The sequence below is a fragment of the Octopus bimaculoides genome, chromosome 8 (assembly GCF_046866305.1).
Source record: "Octopus bimaculoides isolate indiv1 chromosome 8, ASM4686630v1, whole genome shotgun sequence".
Lineage (NCBI taxonomy): Eukaryota > Metazoa > Mollusca > Cephalopoda > Octopoda > Octopodidae > Octopus > Octopus bimaculoides.
In genome coordinates this window covers 16340118-16365581 of record NC_142935.1, presented here as the reverse complement: position 1 = coordinate 16365581, position 25464 = coordinate 16340118, and the positions used below count along the sequence as shown (strand labels likewise).

The 25464-nt window shown below is 37.6% G+C and overlaps 2 protein-coding genes across 6 annotated transcripts in view; one reads left to right on the top strand and one right to left on the bottom strand.

Annotated features, from left to right (window-relative positions):
* Positions 1–2478, bottom strand: part of LOC106868640 (SET domain-containing protein 9) — an 11951-nt gene extending 9473 nt beyond the window's left edge. Inside the window, exon 1 of one of the 2 annotated variants that reach the window (XM_014914000.3) lies at positions 1718–2478. In XM_014914000.3, the coding sequence (XP_014769486.1) occupies positions 1718–1803 (86 nt within the window). In that variant the 5' untranslated portion in view covers positions 1804–2478. Of the gene's footprint in view, positions 1–30; positions 227–1717 lie in introns of those variants that run through there. The other variant, XM_014914001.3, reaches the window with a different exon arrangement.
* The window catches only part of LOC106868639 (translation initiation factor eIF2B subunit beta), a 25690-nt gene extending 226 nt beyond the window's left edge, over positions 1–25464 (top strand). The window contains exons 1-14 of one of the 4 annotated variants that reach the window (XM_014913998.3): positions 153–283; positions 2482–2656; positions 4783–4869; positions 5726–5845; positions 6699–6744; positions 7957–8016; positions 10891–10940; positions 11738–11834; positions 15889–15948; positions 16176–16309; positions 20559–20619; positions 22480–22539; positions 24193–24329; positions 25259–25464. In XM_014913998.3, the coding sequence (XP_014769484.1) occupies positions 2583–2656; positions 4783–4869; positions 5726–5845; positions 6699–6744; positions 7957–8016; positions 10891–10940; positions 11738–11834; positions 15889–15948; positions 16176–16309; positions 20559–20619; positions 22480–22539; positions 24193–24329; positions 25259–25343 (1071 nt within the window). In that variant the 5' untranslated portion in view covers positions 153–283; positions 2482–2582 and the 3' untranslated portion in view covers positions 25344–25464. Of the gene's footprint in view, positions 1–152; positions 284–2481; positions 2694–4782; positions 4870–5725; positions 5846–6698; positions 6745–7956; positions 8017–10890; positions 10941–11737; positions 11835–15888; positions 15949–16175; positions 16310–20558; positions 20620–22479; positions 22540–24192; positions 24330–25258 lie in introns of those variants that run through there. The other 3 variants (XM_089356129.1, XM_089356130.1, XM_014913999.3) reach the window with 3 other exon arrangements.

Here is a 25464-nt window from a genome sequence, read left to right as displayed (position 1 = left end):
GACAATTTTAGCGACTTTGTTTATCCTCACCCGTTGAACATGTAAAAACACACATACACACACAAAAAGTCAGCGGGAGACCACGTGGTGTCATGATAGCGTAATTCAGAATTCATTCACAAATATTCCTCACGTTATGGTCTACATCGTAGGTTAACATGTAAACAGAACCGTCACGTGGCTGAAGTCATTGCCGTCACCGATGCCGCACGCACCAGGCCGCCCGAGCAAGTGCATAACTATACCTTGTTCAATACCTCAGGTGTATGTTTAAGAAAACAATGTAGGTGCAATCGATCGATTATTTTGTGGTGTTTTTCTAGGGAAAATATAATCGGCTAACCCTAACCCTAACCCTAACAGGCCGATTAGATGTAAACAAAACCTATGTGCTTTTACTTGACGTTTCTTCACATCAAATCGAAAGATAGCCAGCAAATGTTTAAAGTGTCCGTCCGCACACTTTTCCCGCCACATAAACTCAATGAAATATGAAGCGAACAAGTCCGTTGAAGTACCAGCAGTTAGTTAGTATTCACGTTTGGCCTCGCTTCACCCTCCGTCTACAGGATCCGTATAAAAACCTGTATTGAAATTCATATGCGACATTGAAGAATTACTCCTCATGTGCACAAACCCATGACTATCCAAGTTTTCAAAAGCAGGCGAGTCATCAGCTAGTTTTGTTATACTTTCTGTCTCGACATGCTGTAGCATCATTGATTCAACAATAGCAGGCGATCTGCTATTGTTTGGGCACAGAGATAAAAAATACTTTTGTCCTCCCCCCCCCCGTTCGCGAGCGCGCATTTTTTTTTTTGGTAATTTTTCATATTCATAGGTCAATAACTTTCTCGCTGTTAATTTAATCTTTGATGAGTCTTCGTAATATGTTCTCGAAGGAGATATTCAGATTCTTTGGTTAAGAACGGTCTAATAAAAGTTGATAATTAGTTACGATATTGAAAAAGAAAAAAAGGGGGTATTTTCGGAGCATGCGCACATACATCTCCCAATTTTTTAGTTATTTCTTTCGCTCATTTCAGTTATTATATTGCGGCAATGCTGGGGCACCACCTTGAAGGGTTTAGTCGAGTAGATCGACCCACAGTGCTTATTTCTTAAGCCAATACTTATTTTATCGGCCGTTTTTGCCGAACCGCCAAGTTATAGGGACGTAAACAAACCAGCACCGGCTGTGAAGCGGTGGTTGGGTACACACAAACACACACACACATATATATATATATATATACGACAGGCTTCTTTCAGGTTTCACCTACCAAATCCATTCATAATGACTTTGGTCAGCCCACGGCTATAGTCGAAGAAACTTGCCCAAGGTACCCATGCAGTGGAACTGAACCTGAAGCCATGTAATTGGGAAGCAAGCTTCTTACTGCGTAGCCAAGCCTGCACATATTCATTTTTTTTTTTAAAGAAAATTTATTTCTCCAGATTTACATATTTTAAAAGTCGTAAATGAAAATTCATTAACAGAAACATCTTTCATAATTTTAATATTCTCTTTTAAGTTTCGTTTCCGTGGAAAACACTTTCAAAGTAAATGGGGCCTATGAATCGAAGAAGCGCTTATGACTTTTATGTTTATAAGAGGAACTACGAAAGACAGGACTGAGAATTTCGGAAAAAAGTAGTAGCTCAGAGATTTATTATTGCTAGTATAAGAAAAGTTTTCAAAAAAAAAAAAAGTTACCTATTAGTCCAGTTGAAAGCTAACCATGGTGTGAATCGATGCCTGTACTGTCGCCATCTCTTTATCCAAGAACTCCTGAGGGTCATTTTTATGAATTACAAATATTCTAAATATATTTCCGCTGCATTTTCGATTCCTTTCGTACACTTACCGTTTTCATTGTTACCTGCCCTTGAGAGAAATGTCATTCGCTTGTGTAGGGTTTTGTTATTTATTGTGTAGTGGCTGAAAACAAATTGGGTGGAGTTTTGATCGAAGCACACCATATAACCCCCTCATAACTGTATACAAGAAGAAGTTCTTTGAGGAGGCTCTTACATTAGCAGTTCAGAAAAGACAGCGAGATAAAGTAGCTCTGCAGGTGCAGCACATTTTTAAGCCTATGAGAAAAGAGCTGTAACTAGTCGCTGGATCTGCTAGAAATAGCAGTATAAATCTCGCTCAGATCACACCCTACACCGTCTTAGAAAAAAGGACAGGCGTTGGAAAATGTCCTAGTTTCATTGTATCTAAAAAGAAAGAAAAACAACAACAAAAGACGGGATGGTTACGAAGGGAACACCTTGGTTATAGGAGCTGACCCATGGCTAAACAGCAACAAGTTTCTATAAGGAACTGTCGTGCTCTTTCCTTAGGCTTCTATATCTTAGGGTTTGTTGGATGGGACACTTAAGATAAACCTTTTGAAACTTATTACTTCAAATAAAAACTGAATGTGATTAAAAAATACTTATTTTCTGAAATTTGTTTATTTTCTCTTCAAGTCTATTTACACCGGTTAATGAGGAAACTGTCGCACATGCGCAGCAACTGTTACTATTTAAGTCGGAGATTGTGACACACTGACACACACCAATTTCTCACCATGCCGTCTGGAAATGTCGATAAAAGGGATGTTAATGAACGGATCGAAAGTTTTCTGTCGGAATTAAAAGCGCAGTTAGTAACTACGTTTATATTCAACTAGAATGCATATGTATATATATATATATATTTTATATACTTGATATTTGAAAGCTTGATGTGTATACATATTGTAATATTTCGTTTTTATAGACATTAATCACTTTTTGCGAAACTGTTTAAAATCATTTTGTTCTTCGCACAATGAATAATTGAATCGAATGTGGATGATGAAATTATGCTTTAACGCAGGGGTTTTCAAACTTTTTGACTTGCGGACCCCCTTTATATTTCAGCCTTTACCTTAGGGACCCCCTTATAAACACTTATGAAATTTATACATAAATATTTGCTTAAAATAACATATATTTTTACATTTATTTATTTAACATATAGGTTTATTGTCAATTAAAAGATTTCGATTAAAAAACATATATAAAATCAAATTGCCCATAAAAAGTATTTGCTGTCCACGGACCCCCTGTCTTGTCCTTGCGGACCCCCTGTGGTCCGCGAACCACAGTTTGAAAACCTCTGCTTTAACATACTCGCACACAGATATATTAGAGGTGTGTGTGTTTGCTTGTGACTAAATGGGGCTAATGACCATCTGAGACAATTAGCGAAATCATGGTATATACGAGAAAGTCGTCCTGGTTTCCTAGTGACAGCTGTGGTTTAAATATAATGGTTTGTGATTTAGATACAAGGCCAGCACTTGAGGTAAGGGGTTAATTCGATATAATCTACCCCAGTACTTTTGTTATATTTTATTTTATCGACCTCAGAGGTATGGAAGGCGAAGTTGGACCACGGCGGAATTAGAACTCGGCATTTTGTCCGACGCTCAAACGATTCTATATAATGAAAACAAAACGTAACCATAGCAAAAAAATATAAAACTTCTGCGGAAATCCTGCCCACTACTAAATTTTATTTGTATGGTATTTTGGTAAATTCTTAATTTTATACCCTTCTCACTTTGAAGGTAAGATTTACCTTAAAGAACAAATGTTTCCCGATGGTTTTAATAGTCGAATTAGTTTAGAATGTATCAATGCTTCGTTGACGTAAATGATGGTAGTAACGAAAAAATACTAAAAAGTGTATTTATCCTGAACAAAATAATTTAACAGGTGGAACACTTGAATACACAACACTCATTGTTGGAACCGACGGAGATCCATTGGACATATTTACTCGATAAAATGCGATTTCATTCGACGCCACATTTTGTACCAAAATATCTATAATATATTCTCTTATTTTTATTTCCACCGAATTTTGACCCTGTCTCCCCTTTTTTTATTATTAAATTTCTCTCATACACGTGTAGGCATTTCGCCGGAGTTTTTACTATAAGGTAGAGAGGCACTATCATGCTATTAGCTGTCAGAAGTGAAAGTGCTCACTGCTAGTGAAGTATCTGTCTGTCTGCCTAGCTAATAGCATGATAGTGCCGAACTTCGAAGGACAGCTGTTCCAGACATCCGCCGGTATTATCGTTACAAAGATAAGAGCATCTATCTTTTATCTTGTCATGTAATAAGATAGAAATATGTTTGTGATCCTTATGTTCCTCCGTTATTCTTTTCTTACCACTTCAAATTTTTTTTAACGCCCATTAAAATACATTAAAATATTCCATTCCTAACCTAGACCCAACTATAACTCGACTCTAATCTTCACTCTTATCCTAAACCCAACCCTAAACCTTAACTGTAAATCCTAACCACTAACTGAACCCCTGCCTTATTAAATCAAATATTACAGCATACACTTTAACTCGTGTGTAAAACCAGCGATTCAGATCGTTTACTTCATAGTTTGAAAATTTTCTATTTCTGCCTTAAATATGGGATGTCCTTTTCTTACTGATGACACACACGAGGGGCTCAGATAATTATGACTTCATCTACCATATTCCCCTCTCAGATTCACACACTTATTGCAGTGGTCCTTCAGTTTTTCTAAGCCCTGTAAAAGATCTTGGAAGGTTGTGCTTCCGACCAGGCCTTTTGCAATATCCTTAAAGCTGGGGAACCTTTAGGAAAAGTGAGGGACTTCCTCCAACAATAAGTTCTATGTTTTTTTCAACAATTACTTAATAAACAAATTTGATGATAATGATAAAATTTTTTATATAATTCGTTTCATTTCAGAGTCTTCTTTAGTTCTCACTATCTTGCTCATCATGTACTTGATCTCCTTGTACAAATCATCTCTGAATATGAATGGAATAATGCCAAGTAAGTAATTCTCTGCCGATTATGTGTGTGTTTGTGTATATACTCTTTTTACTCTTTTACTTGTTTCAGTCATTTGACTGCGGCCATACTGGAGAACCACCTTTAGTCGAGCAAATCGACCTCAGGACTTATTCTTTGTAAGCCTAGTACTTATTCTATCGGTCTCTTTTGCTGAACTGCTAAGTTACAAGGACGTAAACATACCAACATCAGTTGTCAAGCAATGTTGGGGGAACAAACGCAAACACACACACACACACACACACATATATATATATATATATATATATATATATATACACATATACATGACAGGCTTCTTTCAGTTTCCGTCTACCAAATCCACTCACAAGGCTTTGGTCGGCCCAAGGCTATAGTAGAAGACACCTGCCCAAGGTGCCACGCAGTGGGACTGAACCCGGAACCATGTTGTTAGTAAGCAACCTACTTACCACACAGCCACTCCTGTGCTTATACCCAATTTTTTTCAACCAACAGAGTAAACTTGAGACTTACGAAAGGAAAGCTTTTTATTGCTTAAAACATGAAACGAGGGTTAAGTAAAAGTCTGAAAACAAGTATGGACATTTCGGACTGACAATAGGGTAATGTGATTTAGCAGCTGGTGTTGAATGTTGCCATTCAAATGAATGGTTTCCATTCAATTCACTTTCATCATTAACCACTTCTAGTGTTGGTTGACTTGATTGATTTTAATTTGAATTTTAGACATTATTTTTACTTTAGCCATTTAGTTTATTGTTATAACAAATGAAAATGGAGAAAACTATCTAAGATTGAAGAACTCACTCTTTGTGATTTGTCTGGTTAATTATAAATCTATTAAAATTTTCAGGGAGTTGATGGATGTGATTCGCCGAGAAGGCAAGCGTATGATGTCTGTTCAGCCTTCAGAATCAGTTATTGGTAATATGGTGCGAAGAGTATTAAAAGTGATCCGAGAAGAATATGCCAGGTGAACCGAAGTTTCTTATACAGTCTTTTAGTTATTAATGTTACAAACAATTTGAGAATATTTTCTTGTTGTAAAGAAAGCAGAGCTTGTTGGAACATTCGGACCATCTATTCCAGCTGCTTCTAGATGTCTGTTTTGTAAGGTTTGGTTCATGATGATGATTGCATTAACAACAATTTCTCTGTGACATCTTTTCAGAGGCAGAATCCATTTTTAGGCAAGGATTATCTAGTAATGCAAATGTTAACTCATGACTATTTAATCAAATATTATCCTAAATTTGTAAGCAAGAAACTTCTCTTTTGGATCTTTATATCATTGCTAATAATTTGAATAGTCATATTTCCTAAAAGTATTAGTCCACTGAGTATGAATTGTAGTTGTCTAAATTCCGTAGTTTCTTTCAGATAAAGTGCCATATGTGTTATAGTTGATGTACAAATAAATTTGCTTAGTTTTGTATTACAAGAAAATAGAGAAAAATTCCAACACTAAATTTTAAAATTTGCTTTTCTTAAAAATGGCTTCTGTTTTACTTATGACTATTCAGTTTATTAGCAATGATAAGATCAGATCCTACAAAACATATTTCATCACCCCATCACTTGTAAGTCAAACAATTTTGACTTATTATTGTCATGTTTAATACTAACGGTGTCAGATTTTGCTCTTTACTTATATTGGATTTAACATATCACTGACAGTATTTATCAAAACTGTGATGCATAATTTCCAGTTAAAATTGTTATTAATGTTCATCCTTCACTTTATATTTTCACTTTCTCCATTATGAATGTTTTCCAATGAAGGTATTAATGTTCTTTCAATCTTTTTTTTTTTTTTTTGTTATTAGTGCCGAAGGCAAGACCTTGGGTGATGATCCACAAGAAGCTTTACAGGTTTGTACATCTGACAGTTGATAATATCATTAAATAGAAAGGCATTTGCTAGATGGATAATAAAGCAAGATTCCTTATATGAAGGTGTTTGAAAAATACCAAAATACGAAATAAGAATGAACACCTCTTCCAAAATGTGATTGGGACCATTAATAGAGAGATCTGCAAGTTGATGAGTGTTCATAAAGAGACTTGGTGTATGCTATATTGAATGTTCAGTTACATATAGGTGCTGGCATAGCTGCGTGGTAAGAAGCTTGTTTCCCAACCACTTGGTTCTGGGTTCAGTCCCACTGCCTGGCACCTTGGGTAAGTGTCTTCTACTACAGCCTTGGGCTGGCCAAAGCCTTGTGAGTTGATTTGGTTGATGGAAACTGAAAGAAACCCATCTTATATTTTATATATATATATATAACTGTGTGTCTTTGTGTTTGTTGCCTACTATCATGTAATAATAGGTGTTGGTGTCTCTATGTCCTGGTAATTTAGCAGTTTCTAAAGAAACCGACAATAAATATCAGTCTTTAAAAAAAAAGTACTGGAATCGATTCGTTCGACTAAAATTCTTCAAGGCAATGCTCCAGCATGACTGCAGTCTGATAACTGAAACAAGTAGAAGGTAAAAGTTATTGTTATTAGTTTGTTATATATATGTTCCTTTTTAAACTATTTATTACATTTTTTTTTTTAATTATTTACTTCTTAACATCTAGCTCCTAAATTCATGGTGTAATTGAAAGTAATAATTAGTGATGCTTCCTAATGTGTGTTTGTAACAGAATTTAACCAGTCTACTGTACTCCAGTAGTCGTGCTGATCTGATGTTAACGTTGTTTAAGCTCTGGTCTACTTTGATTAGTCAGACTTTGTGATCAGAAGTGTTCCAGCACTAAGCATCTCTCTCTCTCTCTCTCTCTTGCTGTAGTGTATCTAGAACTATATTGCGCAATCTGTCATTTTCCTTTTGTCTTTTGAGATGGCATTGTGTGATATGAAGGAAATTTTGGCTGCTCTTAATAATTTCCTGGTTGACTTGAGTAACTAATGTATACTTCCAAACTGTTATGAGAAATTGATGAAACAGAATTATAATATGTATGAACAACTATACCATTTAATGGGAGCGACTGACAAAAAATAGATATTAGTGAATAGCGAATCATAAAATTTTCAACCCTTTATTTATTGACTATTTTGTGTTATTTCTCCTAGAAACGTTTTGTCAGTGAAGGAGTGTCTGATGATTACACACTACAAGTGCCTGACTTCCAAGTAAGTTGTAAAATATCAATTTTTTAAAGTATTTGCTATCAATTCTTATGCTTTTTTAATCATTTATTTCATCATCAACATCATATTACGCCTGCTTTTCCTGCTGACATGCATTAGCTAGCTGAGTCATCACGGTCTGAGTCCGTGATTATTCAGAGTTACTACCCTTGGAGATGAACTCTTGAGTACCATCTCCCTTGTATTGGGATGTCAAATAAATTTGTTTTCTTTTTGTCATCATCATCATCATCATCATCGTTTAACGTCCACTTTCCATGCTAGCATGGGTTGGACGATTTGACTGAGGACTGGTGAAACCGGATGGCAACACCAGGCTCCAGTCTGATTTGGCAGAGTTTCTACAGCTGGATGCCCTTCCTAACGCCAACCACTCAGAGAGTGTAGTGGGTGCTTTTACGTGTCACCCGCACGAAAACGGCCACGCTCGAAATGGTGTCTTTTATGTGCCACCCGCACAAGCCAGTCCAGGGGCACTGGCAACGATCTCGCTCGAAAATCCTACAGGAGCCAGTCAGGCGGTACTGGCAACGGCCACGCTCAAAATGGTGCATCTCATGTGCCACCCGCACAAGAACCAGTCCAGGGGCACTGGCAACGATCTTACTTGGCTTGCCGGGTCTTCTCACGCACAGCACATTTCCAAAGGTCTCGGTCAGTAGTCATCGCCTCGGTGAGGCCCAATGTACGAAGGTCTTGCCTCACCACCTCAGCCCAGGTCTTCCTGGGCCTACCTCTTCCACGGGTTCCCTCAACTGTTAGGGTGTGGCACTTTTTCACGCAGCTATCCTCCTCCATTCTCACCACATGTCCATACCAGCGCAATCGTCTCTCTTGCACGCCACAACTGATGCTTCTAATGTTCAGCTTTTCTCTCAAGATACTTACACTCTGACGGGTATTCACATTGACATTACACATCCAACGGAGCATACTGGCTTCATTCCTTGCGAGCTTACGTATGTCCTCAGCAGTTACAGCCCATGTTTCACTGCCATGTAGCATGGTTGTTCGTACGCATGCGTCATACAGTCTGCCTTTTACTCTGAGTGAGAGTCCCTTTGTCGCCAGCAGGGGTAAGAGCTCTCTAAACTTTGCCCAGGCTATTCTTATTCTAGCAGCTACACTTTCAGCGCACCCACCCCCACTACTAACTTGGTCGCCCAGATAGCGGAAGCTATCGACTACCTCTAGTTTTTCACCCTGGAATAAGATAGAAGTTGTTTCCTGTTTGTTTGCAGTCTTTATTGCACCTGAACATCTGCCACAAACAAAAACTAACTTGCTAGTTAACCTGCCTTTGATTTTTTTGTATTTATTTTAATCTATTTTTCTTCAACAATTAAAAAAATATCAGTGATGGCTTTGACAAACAAGTGGAATGTTGGTTAGAAGTTGGGAACAATAAAGGAGAATATATTATTGACTAATTTCTTAAAATAATTGAAAAAAAACCCCCAAGATAAATGAAGAATTTTTCTGACAACCTAATATATTCCATTTTTGACATGGTTTCTACTGCTGATACCATCTTATCACTAACCATCTTACAGAGTGTACCAGGTTCATTTTATTGTAGCTAACTCTAAAGAGGTTGTTGTGTGTTTGGCAAGACAAAAGAACACTCAGCTATATTTTATCTCCACTCATTTGCCAACAATTACACAGAATGTACTGAATGCATTTTTATAGTGGTAGAAGCCACTTTAGCAGTGCTCCACTATTAGTACACTTCAAGAGTGAAGTCCCTGTTATTTGTAACATCTGAAATATTAGTTTCGTCTTTAAGGACATAACCAGTTTCTTAATGGATAGGAATGTTGTTTACTTGATCTTTTAGGTATATTCATCCTCATCATCATCATTGTTTAACATTTTAGTGAGAAACAAAACATAGATAACAAAGAAGAAAGGAGGAGGATGATGGCGATGAAGAGGAGGGGTTAAGGGGATTGAAGAGGAAAAGTGAAATAATTTCAAAATTTACCTTAAGAAATGCTTTGACAGATTTGTACTGGCCTTGTTTCAATTTGCCTTTTATCCTTTCAAAATCATTAAATTAAGTACCAGGTTGGTGTAATCAAAGCTAGTGACCCAGCATGGCCGCAGTCCAAAGACTGAAACCAGCAAAAGAATAAAAGCATATATACATTAGCAAGTAAGCAACAAGCTGAATGGACTGCCACAGCTGGAGTCAGCACATATTTGAGAGTGCTGCTCACCAAGATGAATTGGAGGAGTGCATTTTGTTTGTTTTATTTCATTGTCATTTATTTCTCAGCTTCTCTCCTCTGAGAAGGGGAACTGATCAATAAAATCAGTCAATCTCAAAAGCAAAATCAATCTTAACAGCAGAATTAGAACTCTGTGTTGTCTCTACTGGTATTCATATTTGCAATAGTACTATCGTTGTCCAGTGTGCTGGAGCCATCAAGGGCTGGTGACATCTTGCATTTACAAGTCTATGAAGTGCTGCTCTGTCGTTGATGCAACTCATTTTTATTTGAGTGGACTGAAGCATTGTGAAATAATGTAACGTGTCCAGGGATGCAACAATCCAGGAAATGAACCTATGATCTTATCATGAGTCCAAAAACCTAACCACAAGGCCAGGCACCTTGACCTTAGAAGCTGATTATATTAAAATCTATATCTTTTAAATAGATAAGGAAACTCAACAGTTTTTCTGTACTTTCTATTACATGTGACACTTCAAATGTTAGTCTATTGTACCCTTGAGTCTATTGTTCATTTTCCACCTTCTTTGCTTAATATTTGATAGTTCAATGAAGCTTCTTCCTTTTTTCTTTTCACAATCTCTATATTCTTATTATTTGAAATATTTGTATAATACAGGCAATTATCATTGAAGCCATTTCTGAAATAAAATCTGAATTGGAGACATGGTAAGTCAGTTTGCTTTCAGATAATATTTTTTTGTGATTCTTCCCACATTTCCATCTATTAAGTAATGATATTTGGGGTGTGAGATATTTTGGTCCCAGCTATTTTGGCGCCACCTATTTGGTTGATTTATTGCTGACTTTGTTGTTTTTCTTACTCTGTGAGCACCTAGTTATGTTTGTATGTATGTGTTATGTATCTCTCCCCCTCTTACCATCTCTTTCTTTCATTCCCTCTGTATATGTATATATATTTCCAAGTGGACCTGTGTGTATGTTTGTGTTTACTTCCTGTGCCAAAATCTGTTGTCACCTGAACAAGCTGAATGCTCACTCACCTATACCAAAATATCAGAGTAGTTGGCATTAGAAAGGGCATCCTGCCATAGAGAACCATGCAAAACCAGACTGGAGCCTGGCGCAGCCTTCTAGTGTGCCAGCCCAATCAACATGGTTTCAGCTCCTCTGTGTGGAACTATAGGCAAATGGTTTTTGGTAAATGGAAACTGAATGGAGCTCAGTGTGTGTGTGTGTCTTACTGTCTCCTTATTTTGATACTGCCTGATAGATGTAAATGAGTAACACTGTCAGATAAATGGTATCCTTTGTTTCCAGTCTTCCATGAAGCATGTCTGACCGTGGGGAATATTTCTTTGCTTGGAAACAGATGAAGGTTGGTGACAGGAAAAGCATCTGGTTGTAGAAAATCTGCCTTAACAAAGTCCATCTGATCCCATGCAAGCATAACAATGTAGACCATGAAAATAATAATGATGCTAAATGATTTTGTATAATTTCAGCATACCAAACATCGAATCACAAGCACTAGAGCATATTCATGCCAAAGAAATAATCATGACATCAGGCTGGTCCAAATCTGTCGAAGCATTTCTTAAGGTGAATTTTGAAATTAGTTCACTTTTATTCTTTCATCACCATTCTCCTCATCATCGTTATCATCGTCATCATCACCCTTTTTCTTTGTTATCTATCTTTGTTTTCTTTCTCCCTAAAACTTGTAAAGAAAGTTTCAATGGTTAAGTGGTTAATGTGTTCTCACCTCTCTTATAAAGGTGCCTTGTGCCTTGTCTTTTACAAAAATTAATATGGTACATTCAATGAATCCTCTTCAGCACATTTCAGTTTAGTGTGGCTGTGAGGTACAGTCATGGCTGTGTGGTTAAGAAGCTTGCCTCCTAGCCATGTCGTTTTGGGCTCAGTCCCACCATGTGGCACCTTGAGTAAGTGTTTTCTACTATAGCCCCAGACCAACCACAGCTTTTGAGTTGATTTGGTAGACAGAAACTAAAAGAAGCTCATCATATACATCATCATCATCATCATCATCATCATCATCATCGTTTAACGTCCGCTTTCCATGCTAGCATGGGTTGGACGATTTGACTGAGTACTGGTGAAACCAGGTGGCTACACCAGGCTCCAATCTGATTTGGCAGAGTTTCTACAGCTGGATGCCCTTCCTAATGCCAACCACTTCGAGATTGTAGTGGGTGCTTTTACATGCCACCTGCACAGGAGCCAGTCCATCGGCACTGGCAACGATCTCGCTCGAATGTCTTTTCACGTCATCCTTTCAAAACCAATAAATTAAGTACTGATCTGGTGTAATCAAAGCTGATGCCCCAGAATGGTCGCAATCCAAAGACTGAAACCAGCAAAAGAATAAAAGCAAGTTATTGTAGCTGTCCCCCTGCCCAGAATATATATTCTTTTATTCTTTTACTCTTTTCAGTCGTTTGACTGCGGCCATGCTGGGGCACCGCATTTTTCTACTATAGCCCCAGGCCAACCAACGCCTTGTGAGTGAATTTGGAAGATAAAAACTGAAAGAAGTCTGTGGTGTGTGTGCATGTGCGTCTTGGTGTTTGTCCCCGACCACTGACAATTGGTGTTGGTTTGTTTACGTCCCCGTAACTTAGCAGTTTGACAAAAGGACATGGTAGAATAAGTACTACACTTAACAAAAAGTACTTAGGGTTGATTTGGTCAACTAAACCCTCCAATGTGGTGCCCCAGCATGGCCGCACTCTAATGACTGAAACAAGTAAAAGATAAAGATAAATGATATCATTTTAAGGGCTTCTGTACTCTTTTACTCTATTACTTGTTTCAATCATTTGGCTGCGGTCATGCTGGAGCACCGCCTTTAGTTGAGCAAATCGACCCCAGGACTTATTCTTTGTAAGCCTAGTACTTATTCTATCGGTCCCTTTTGCCGAACCGCAAAGTTACGGGGACGTAAATACACCAGCATCGGATGTCAAGCAATGGTGGAGGGACAAACAAAAACACACACACACATATATATATATAATGTAACCTTGTGGGCATCGGTACCATTTTCCTCTTTCTCCGTTCTTCCATTCTCCGAACTTTCCATCTTTCCGACGAAGGGCTACGCCCGAAACGTCATACACTCTCTCTTTCCTTTCCTGAGCGTCCAATAATACTAACCATATCACGTCCTCACTTTGTTGTTTTTTTGTTTTTTTTTAACTATATATATATATATATATATAAATACATATATACGACGGACTTCCTTCAGTTTCCGTCTACCAAATCCACTCACAAGGCTTTGGTCGGCCCGAGGCTATAGTAGAAGACACTTGCCCAAGGTGCCACGCAGTGGGACTGAACCCGGAACCATGTGGTTGGTAAGCAAGCTACTTACCACACAAACACCCACAATGATACTGATATTGCAGGTAACCTACATTGTTTTCAATAAGTGCCTGGTGTTCTTCATAAACTTTTTTTTTAACTAATCCCATTGAAACTGATCTCAGTAATTGACCCAAAATATTTTCTGAATCATTATTACTGAGTGCTGTATACTTAAAAGTGAGCTCTTGTTGAGTGAAGCTTATGACTTAGTTTACATATTAAGTAGTTGTCTCATTTCATTTGTATTGTCAATGCACTTCTAAAAACATGTAGAGACTACAACTCTTGATGCTTTCATCTGTGTCTAGATACTTTAAGCTTCATTGTTTAACTGTAGTGAGAAAATTCAGTCATATATTTTACCAGAGATACGATGATAGAAACTTAATAATCTGTATATTGGAACGGATGTGATTATTTTTGAGAATAAAGTCCTCATATGCAGACAAAAAGCAAGAGTCTTCAGCCAGGTTGTGGATGAATAATGAAAAAGACTTCAAAGTTGTTGTGTGTGTGTGTGTGTGTGTGTGTGTTAAAATCATTGCCACAATGACGCTTCAGTCTTAAGACAAAAAATAACAATATTTATCATTGCATGTGTAGCTGAGTAGTAAGAAGTTTGCTTCCCAACCACATGGTTCTAGGTTCAGTCCCACTGTATGGTGTCTTGGGCAAGTGTTTTCTGCTAGAGCCTTGGGCTGACCAAAACCCTGTGAGTGGATTTGGTAGACAGAAACTGAAAGAAGCCTATCCTATATCATCATCATATATATATCTCTATCTATGAGTGTGTCTGTCCCCCACCATCGCTTGGCAACTAGTGGGGTGTTTGCATTCCTGTAACTTAGTGGTTCAGCAAAAGTAACCAATAGAATAATTACCAAGGTGGAATTACAAAAAAAATAAGTACATGGGTTGATTTGTTCAGCTAATATTCTCCAAAGCGGTGCCCCAGCATGGCCGCTGTCTAATGACTGAAACAATTAAAGATAAAAAAATAAGAGATACAAGATAAAGGTATTTATAATAATGTAAGTATAGCTATGTGGTTAAGAAACTCGTGGTCTTGGGTTCAGTTCCACTACATGGAACCTGGAGCACTTGTCTTTTACTTTAGCCCCAAGCCAACTAGAGGCTCATGAGTGTGGATTTGATTTACAGCACAGGTGCCAATTTCCATGACACCAGTATCTGCCACGACTGCAATTTTACTCAGCTTGATGGGTCTTCTTTTCAAGCACAACATAATGCCAAAGGTGTCTTGGTCATTGCCTCTGTCAGGCCCAACACTCGAAAGGAACTCAGCCTATATATATGTATGTATTTGTTTGTAACTTTATCTAGATATTCCATGATAGTCGTAAATGAGGGACATCATAATGGAAGCAAGGTTGTTTTGTTCCAATATTTTTCTCTTTTACTTGTTTCAGTCATTTGACTGCAACCATGCTGGGGTACCACTGTGAAGAATTTTTAATCGAATCAATCGACACCAATACTTTTTATTATTTTTTTTAAGCTTGGTACTTATTCTATTGATCTCTTTGCCAAATCGCTAAGTTATGGGGACATAGACACACCAACACTAGTTGTCAAGCAGTGGTGGGGAACAGACAAAGAATACACATGCATGTGTATATACATACGATGGGCTTCTTTCAGTTTCTGTCTACCAAATCCATTCACAAGGCTTTGGTTGACCTGAGGCTATAATTAGAACACACTTGCCCAAGGTGCCATATAGTGGGACTGAACCCAGAACCATGTGGTTGGGAAGCAAGCATTTTACTACACAGTCACACCTCTGCCTATGATAATGGTATTTATATAATTACCTTCCGGAATGTTTTGTTTACTTATTTACTATCACCATAGAAGTCATCATCATCATCGTTTAACGTCCGCTTTCCATGCTAGCATGGGTTGGACGATTTGACTGAGGACTGGTGAAACCGGATGGCAACACCAGGCTCCAATCTAATTTGGCAGAGTTTCTACAGCTGGATGCCCTTCCTAACGCCAACCACTCAGAGAGTGTAGTGGGTGCTTTTACGTGTCACCCGCACGAAGGCCAGTCAGGCGGTACTGGCAACGGCCACACTCGAAAATGGTGTCTTTTATGTGCCATACTCTTCATTTATATTCATTCTTACATACTGACATGGAATAGACGTGTCTCTTCTAGTATAGTATCTGACTATTTTTTACAGTCCTTTACCATCTGATATACTTGTATTTGTTTTTTTGTGTTTTTTTCCACTAGAGTGCAGCTCGGAAACGAAAATTCCAGGTCATGGTAACTGAAGGAGCACCGTTTTTCCATGTAAGTTGTTTATAATTTCTAGCATTAGTGTTTAATTATTCAGTCATATGCTGTATCATAACTAAATTACACTCTGACATTGAAATCATTATCAGTATAACAGTATAGTCTTTCGTGAACTTTCTATAAAATACTTCTGGTAAGATTGTCATTTTTATTTTCTGAAGATTTCCTAATGAAATTTGATATTTAAAAAAATGTTTTTTTTTCTTTTAAATTTTCAACAGGGTCAGAAAATGGCCAAGAGTTTGGCTGCCAGCAACATAGAAACTACGTTGATCACTGATTCTGCTGTGTTTGCTATGATGTCTCGGGTGAACAAAGTAATTATTGGAACTCATACAGTACTAGCAAACGGAGGGTTAGTATATACTGTCCTTTCCTTCTGTCTTACTTTTTCTTTCATAGTGTTTATAGTGGAGTCATGATGATGATGATCATCTGTCATGATGATGAACTGTCAAATCAGTGCTATTATATGGCAGTTCACTGACAAAGAAATGATCAAATGTGCTAAATGGATGCTACACAAGGATGCTACAAATGGCCCTAAATGTGAAATGGCAGCAACATATGACAAATGAATGCCTTTATGGAGACCTGCTGAAAGTTAGTGAGAAGATCAGGCAAAGATGACTGCAACTGTCTGGTCACTTCATATGCCTCCCTGAACTGGAAGCATCCAAATTAGTCTTGTGGAACCCAGTTCATGGTGATGTAAGATGAGGAAGATGTTGTTACACTTACATCAACAACTTGATTGCAGACGCTGGCCTGGAGTGTATCCTGGACCTTGAGACAGTGATGATGGACTGAGAAGTGTAGCGGGTAGACTTTGTTGCTGTGGCCTGGGTTGGTACCTGGCCATAGTAAAATAATGATGATGATCATCATTATTTTAATACTCTTTTATACTCTTTTACTTGTTTCAGTCATTTGACTGCGGCCATGCTGGAGCACCGCCTTTAGTCGAGCAAATCGATCCCAGGACTTATTCTTTGTAAGCCTAGTACTTATTCTATCGGTCCCTTTTGCCGAACCGCTAAGTTACGGGCACGTAAACACACCAGCATCAGCTGTCAAGCGATGTTGGGGGGACAAACACAGACACACAAACATATACACACACACACACACACATACATACATATATATATACATATATACGACAGGCTTCTTTCAGTTTCTGTCTACCAAATCCACTCACAAGGCTTTGGTCAGACCGAGGCTATAGTAGAAGACACTTGCCCAAGATGCCACGCAGTGGGAATGAACCCGGAACCATGTGGTTGGTAAGCAAGCTACTTACCACACCGCCACTCCTGCTCCTTTTTCATGCTTACAGATAGAATTTATAGAGATAGATTTTCTATGGCCAGATGCTCATGTTGACATTCCTCATCTGTTTCCAAGCAAGGGAATATTTCCTTATGGTCAGAATATTGGAAATGAATGACACTGCTTTCATAACAGTGACACTCATTTACAACTATTGGGTGATACCAAGACAAGGAGACACAAACATGCACACACACACACACACACGACAAGCTTCTTTCTTTTCATCTACGAAATCCACTGGCAAGGCTTCAGTTGGCTTGTGCCTATAGTAGGGGTCATTTGGCCAAGGTGCCACACAGTGAGACTGAACTTGAAACAAGTAGCTTGGAGCAAACCTCTTAACCATATAACCAAACAATATATATATATATATATATATATATATATATATATATACATATATAAATTCAATAATAGGACGAATTCTTTTACAAGAATTTATCAAGTAGCTAGCGTGAAAAAAACCTCATAAGGGAAAAATTCATCATTTATTCCCGAAAGTTGCATTTCCTCGCATTTGGTAAAAATGTGTTTTTTTATAGTAGTCTGACCTTAGAGTCCCTCATGGCATGAGGCGTTATTATATAGTAATGCCCTTATATAAATATATATATACATATATATATGTATATACATATATATATGTATATACATATATATATGTATATACATATATATACAATGAACGCTGGACATTTTTACACTGGTATCTGTATGTGTGTATGTTTTTTCCTGGTGCTGCGGTAAAATGTACCCTGTACACTCTGTAAAGTGTAGGATTGAGAAACCCTTTAGTAGTTTCCAGTGACATGACAGTACCTCTCTTGTACTAGTGCCATGAAAAAAGTGTAGCCAGTGGATATTGTAAAGTGGTTGATGTTTGGAAAGGTATTCAGCCATAGGAACCAAATTAAAAAGGAAAGGAAATGTGTGAATGCGATGTGGTCTTCTGACTTATCTGGGAAAGCAGTAACTCTGAATAAAATCCGACTCAGACCAGAACAATCCATGCTGGTGTGGAAAGTGGATCTAAAATGATGATGTTTCACATATAGGTGAGAGTGTTGTGTAATTTTGATAACTGATGGGCCTGGAGCAACATGAAATAAAGTGTCTCACTCAAAAACACAACACACCGCCAAGGATTGAACTCACGACTTTATGATTGTAATCTGAATACCCCTAACCACTAAGCCGCATGCCTTCGTTATTATTAACATAAAGTGTGGATTATACACAATGATTATGAACACAAATTAAGTATAGATTACTCTTTGTAAATCATTTTCAGATAGAACCTGAAATAAATCTCTAAATAGTAGCATCACGGTATTACTTACAGCTTTATTTATTTCAAGTTCCACCATTAACTTCATATCTCTGGAAGTTTCTAACATCTGAAGTGTTGCTTTTGTATAATATTTAGAAAGTCTTAAATTTGTTATACAAATACTATTTAGATATGCATTTGTGATGTCCTCAGTGTAATAGTGTATGAAAAAAAAAAAAAAAATGAGTGTGTAAGCAATAAATTATAAGTGCTTAACATATAATTAGATAAACACTTCAGATTATTTATCCATCATATTTAACAATTTCCTTAGTGGTTGGGCAGTAATGGTCACATGTCTAACATTAAGTTAGCTAGTAACTTTTACAATAGTGACAACAACAACATTGATGGCTATAATAAGTGATTCAAATCTTGAGCCAGAAACAGTTTATGCTGAATAGACATAAAAGACTTGGTTGTGTGGTTAAGACATTTGCTTTGAAACCATGTGCTTCTAGGTTCAATCCCACCGTGTGACGCTTTAGGTATGTTCTAATATAACGTTGGGTTGACCAATGCCTTGTGACTTAAATTCAGTAAATGGAAACTGTGCAGAAACATCATCATCATCATCATTTAATGTCTGCTTTCCATGCTGGCATGGGTTGGATGGTTTGACTGGAGCTGGCCAGCTGGAGGGCTGCACCAGGCCCCAATTGTCTGTTTAGGTGTGGTTTCTACAACTGGATGCCCTTCTTAATGCCAACCACTTTACAGAGTTTACTGAGTGCTTTTTATGTGGTACCAGCATGGGAACTTTTAATGTACATCAGCAGAGTGACCAAGTAGGTTGCAAGACAAAGGACTCTCAGCTGAGAAGGGAACCAAAAAAGTGGTTACAATACTCCACATATCTTGTTCCTCCATCATCTCCTTTGTAAGGTTCAGCATTTTGAGATCGTCCTTCAGTACTTTGTCCCATGTCTTCCTGGGTTTCCCTCTTCCACAACTTCCCTCCACTTTAAGTGATCAGCATTTCTTTATATACCTCTCCTCATCCATCTGCATCACATGACCAAACCAGTGCAATCTCCTCTCTTGCACACTGCATATAACTCCCCTTATGGCCAACTTCTCTCTCAATACACCAGTGCTCTATCACACATGCGCACTGATATTGCACATCCAGTGGAGCATACCAGCTTCGTTCCTCTCTAGCCTTGGCATGTCCTCTGCATTCAGGGCCCATGTTTCACTACCATGTAGCATCGAAGTTTGTGCACATGCATAATACAATCTTCCCTTCACTTGGAGAAAGAGACCATTGTTTTATATATATATATATATATATATATATATATATATATATATATATATATATATATATATATATATATATATATATATACAGGGTGCCCACAAAGTTTGGGTACGTGGAGTAAATAAAATCATAACATAATTAAATATAAGAAATAATAATTTCTTAAAGTATGTGTTAATCCCCATGTACCCAGACTTTGTGGACACCCTGTAATACACACACACACACACACACACACACACACATACACATGTGAGGAGCTGCTGAAAAGTTCCGAGTTCTTTTACAGGGCTTAGAAAAACTGAAAGACCACTGCAATAAGTGTGTAAATCTGAGAGGGAAATATGTTGAATAAAATCATAATTAACTGATCCTTCTGTATTTTCTTTTCCCCAATGCCAAGAACTTTTCAGCACCCCCTTATATGTATATATATATATATATATATATATATGTATATGTATGTATATAGCAGACTTCTACCAAATCCACTCACAAAGCCCTGGTTGATCTAGGGCTATAGTAGAAGACTCTTGATGACGGTACCAAGTAGTGGTACTGAACCTTTACCACACAGCCATGCCAGCACCTATTAACAATCCTGAAATTTTGAATTTTAATAGCAACGATTTATCTCAGATAGTGAGTCATAACATTGTGCTATTTCTATTGTAGGCTGAAAGCAGTTCAAGGAAGTCACAGTATTGCTCTAGCTGCCAAGTATCATTCTGTACCAGTGAGTGATATATTTATTCTTACCTTAAATTTAGATTGAAACATGAAGATGACACTCTACAAGTTTGTTGAGATACTGAGTAACAAAACTATGTTCATGTCGTATGGTATATAAATTAGCCCTTTTGATATCAATCTATATGAGACTGTCCCCGGTGCTTTGATAAATACTTCCGGTTTTAAAGTGATCTAAATTAACACTTTTGATACCAACCTGCCTGTGACAAAGTTATTTTAGTAAATTTTGTGTGTTATTTTCAAACTTAATTGAAACAAAGGCAGTGTATTTCAACAGAAATAGGGAACAAAAGAGATAACCAATTTTATTAATTTTCTTTTTTTTTTTTTTTTTTCTCATGCCCTTTTAAAGCCTAGCCAGGCTCATGGGCCCGGTTTCTATAGTGTATGTGTTCCCCCACTGCTGGAAAGGACACCAGTCCATCGCAGTGTTACTCAAGAAACAGGGAGAAAGAGTGAAAGAAAGTTGGGGCGAAAGAGTACAACAGGGGTCGTCACCACCCCCTGCCGGAGCCTCATGGAGCTTTAGGTGTTTTCACTCAATAAACACTCACAACACCTGGTCTGGGAATCGAAACCGCAATCCTCCGACCGCGAGTCCGCTGCCCTAACCACTGGGCCATTGCGCCTCCACAATTTTATTGATGAGCTAGATTTATTAAATATCTTCCTATCTATCTGTCTATACCTATTTTTTTGTATGTATGTTTGTATATGTATATATGCTTGTATGGCAGTAAGGGTTGTCTATAATTATCTCATGATGTGACGATGAGTCCACGCACACCCATATATATATGGGTGTTAGTGCGTGTGGGCTCCTTTTCTTCTCATCATCAGGTAGTTATAAACAGCTTCACTACCTTACAAGCATATATATATATATATATAAATAAAATATGCATGTACAATCAGATTGGAGCCTGGTACAGCCTACTGGCTTGCCCGTCCTCAGTCAAACCATCCAACCCATGCCAGCATGGAAAGCGAACATTAAACGATGATGATAATGATGATGAAAGTAGCTGCTTTCACATCACAATCACCTGTAAATCATCACCATCATTCAATGTCCACCCTCCATGGTTGGATGGTTTGAAAGGAATTCCCTAGGCAGAAGACTGCACTGTGCTTTGCTGTTTGTTTTGGCATGGTTTTTACGGCTGGATGCCCTTCCTAGCACCAACCACTCCGCTCCACAGTGGACTGAGTACTTTTTAAATGGCACCAGCACAGGTGAGGTCAGTTTTGGCGTGGCTTTTTTTATTTTTTTACAAGTGGATGCCCTTCCAAACTCCAACCACTTTACAGTGTGGACTGGATGCTTTTTATGTGGCACCAGCACTGTCAAGGTCACTAAGTAACTTATGGGCATATGGCATAGTGGTTAAGAGCACAGGCTACTAACCCCAAGATTCCAAGTTCAATTCCAAACAGTGACCTGAACAGTAATGATAATAATAACATTGAAAAATACCTTAGGAATGAGAACCCAGGTTCGAAATTTCCCCAAGACACCTGAAGAAGGCTGGAGGGTATATCAGCCGAAACATTGTGTTAACAACAAACAAGACGAGGACAAATATCCGTTGAATGTAAATAATGTAAATAAGGTGTCTTGCTGTAGAAGAGTTAACCTGTTTTTGTCTTTGGAACGCTTCATATTTTCTTTGATATAGAAACTTCAACCAGTTTGGTGTTTACTAATGTCTTGCTGTTTGGACTTAATGAATTATATCTTTTCTTTTCTTAGTGTCAGATTTCTTAAAATACTTTCACTCAATGTCTAAATACATTTGTTGATTTTCATTTAATTATTTATTTATTTTTTTTTTTGTTTTAGCTGATTGTAGTTGCTGCAATGTTCAAGCTATCTCCTCAGTACTTGTGTTCATATGACCAGGTGTGTATTAAATGCTTTTATGAATACTTATTCATACTACATACTTTTTTAGTCAAATCGTCCAACCCATGCTAGCATGGAAAGCGGACGTTAAACGATGATGATGATACTGTGTCATTTGAATAAGTGTTTGAAAATAATTGCTATGTAATCACTGTCAGTCTCTCTCTTTCTGTATCTCATCTTTAAACAGTTGTCATCATCATCATCATTTAACGTCTGTTTTCCTTGCTGGCATGGGTTGGACAGTTTGACAGGAGCTGATAAGCTGAAGGGTTGTTTAGGCAGATTTAGGTCATTGGAGTTTCAAAGCAAATAATGTTTATCTTCTTTTCTTAAGTTTTCTTTTTATGATAACTTACTTTGTTTCTGTGCTAGGGAAGTGAATTGACTGAATTGCTTAAGCATTGGAGGAAATGCTTTGCAGTATTTCTTCAAGCTCTTCACGTTCTGAGTTCAAACCCCATTGACATCACCTTTGTTTTTCAGCCTTTCAGATCTTGATGAAATAAAGTACTAGTCAAGGTCTTGGGTCTATATAATTAACTAATTCCCGCTTCTCAAAGCTGCTGGCTTTATGCCTAAATTAGAAGCCATTGTTATCATCATCATCATCATCATCATCATCAAGGCAGTGAGCAGGCTGAACTATTAGCATGCCAGACAAAATGCTTCACAGCATTTCTTTGAGTTGTATGTTCTGAGTTCAAATTCTGCTGAGTTCAACTTTGCCTTTCATCATTTTGGGGTCGATAAAATAAGAACCAGTTGAGTACTGAGGTTGATGTAATAGACCAGTGCCCCACCCCCTAATTTCAGACCTTGCACCTTTAGTAGAAAGGATCATCATCATTATTATTATTATTTCACTCGGGTCGACTTTGCCTTTCATCCTTTAACTGGTTTCACTTTTGAAATTTTGTTCATTCTTCATCATTTCTTTTATGTCTGCTTTTCCATGCTAGCATGGGTTAGATGAAGATATTATTGAAACCCTTATTTTACAGCTGGATGTCCTTCCTGCTGCTAACCCTTACCTGCTTTTCTAGTAAGGGATATTTTATTCCACATGTCTTTGAAAACACAAAGCTGGTGGCTGCCTCTTTAACAGGGGAACTGACAGCAACATAATTGCTTGTAAAGCACAAATGTAAACAAACATACAGGCACTTACACACACATATATACTCACAAATTCAGCTATGTGGTTAAGAAGTTTGTTTCCCAACCATATGGTTTTGGGTTCAACCCCATTGCAGGACACATTGGGCGAGTGTCTTCTCTAGCCTTCGGCTATACATAGAAACTGAAAGAATCCAATCGTATGTGTTTGTGTCTGTTTTTGTCTCCCCCCCAACATTGCTTGACAACTGGTGTTGGTGTGTTTACATCCCTGTAACTTAGTGTTTTAGCACAACAGACTGATAGAATAAGTACCAGGCTTAAAAAAAAATAGAGTCCACCAAAATCCTGTGAATAAATTCAGTAGACAAAACCTAGAAGAAGACTCATGTATTTATATACTTTTGTAGAAGACATTTGCCCAAGGTGTCCTGCAGTGGGATTGAACTCAAAACCATAGTTTTACACTGCATTGTCTTGTTCTTTTGAAAATGCAATCCATTCTCTGAATAAATCTTTCTTTGCTTTCAGGATGCTTTCAATCGCTTCGTGAGTCCCAATGATGTTGTAAAATTCTCTGAGAGTGCCATTGTATCTAAAGTACAGATCTGCAATCCTGTCTTTGACTATGTTCCCCCAGAACTTGTTACTTTGTTTATTTCTAACATGTAAGTTCATTACCGTCGTCTTCATCATTTTTTCCCCCCCTTTACTGCTGTATACTATGTATACTTTTTCTCTTTGTTTTATTGTGTACTGTGTATACTTTCTACATAATTTTATTTATTAAATCTATCTGTCTATCTATCTATCTATCTCTCTCTATATATATAGGAGAATATACGAAAAAACAACAACAGACGAGGACAGGTGGTGTAAATAACAAAAGGATGTATTAGTATGACGCTCGGGAATATATATATACGCTCGGGAATATATATACACTCGGGAATATATATATATACACACACATGCATATATATATATATGTAGGAGTGGCTGTGTGGTAAGTAGCTTGCTTACGAACCACATGATTCCGGGTTCAGTCCCAATGTGTGGCACCTTGGGCAAGTGCCTTCTACTATAGCCTCAGGCCGACCAAAGCCTTGTGAGTGGATTTAGTAGACGGAAACTGAAAGAAGTCCATCGTATATATATATATATATATATATATATATATATATATATGTATATGTGTGTGTGTGTGTATGTTTGTGTCTGTGTTTGTCCCGCCAACATCGCTTGTCAACCGATGGTGGTGTGCTTACGTCCCTGTAACTTAGCAGTTCGGTAAAAGAGACCAATAGAATAAGTACTAGGCTTACAAAGAATGTCCTGGGCTCGATTTGCTCGACTAAAGGTGGTACTCCAGCATGGCCACAATCAAATGACTGAAACAAGTAAAAGAGTATATATATATATATATATATAATCTCATTCTGTGTAAATCCCCACACTTTATCTCAGTTTTTGTATTGTCCACTTCATTTGTGGCCCTGGAAGAAATCCTCATCAATGTTTGATATTACTTTTAAGAACATTTTGTATTTTTTAAATCTTTTTTAACTGATCCTTTATTGTGTTCTTCTATTTCCAGAGGTGGAAATGCACCCTCCTATGTATACCGGTTACTGAGTGAACTCTACCACACAGAAGACAATGATTTAGATAAAGTGTTTTAACTTTATCCTCCCCCCCCCCCATCCTACAAACACATCAGCACATGTTTTTTTTTTGTTTTTACATCTGTTAAATTAAAATCATTAAATTTACATTTCCTACATTAAAAGAAATAACAGCTTT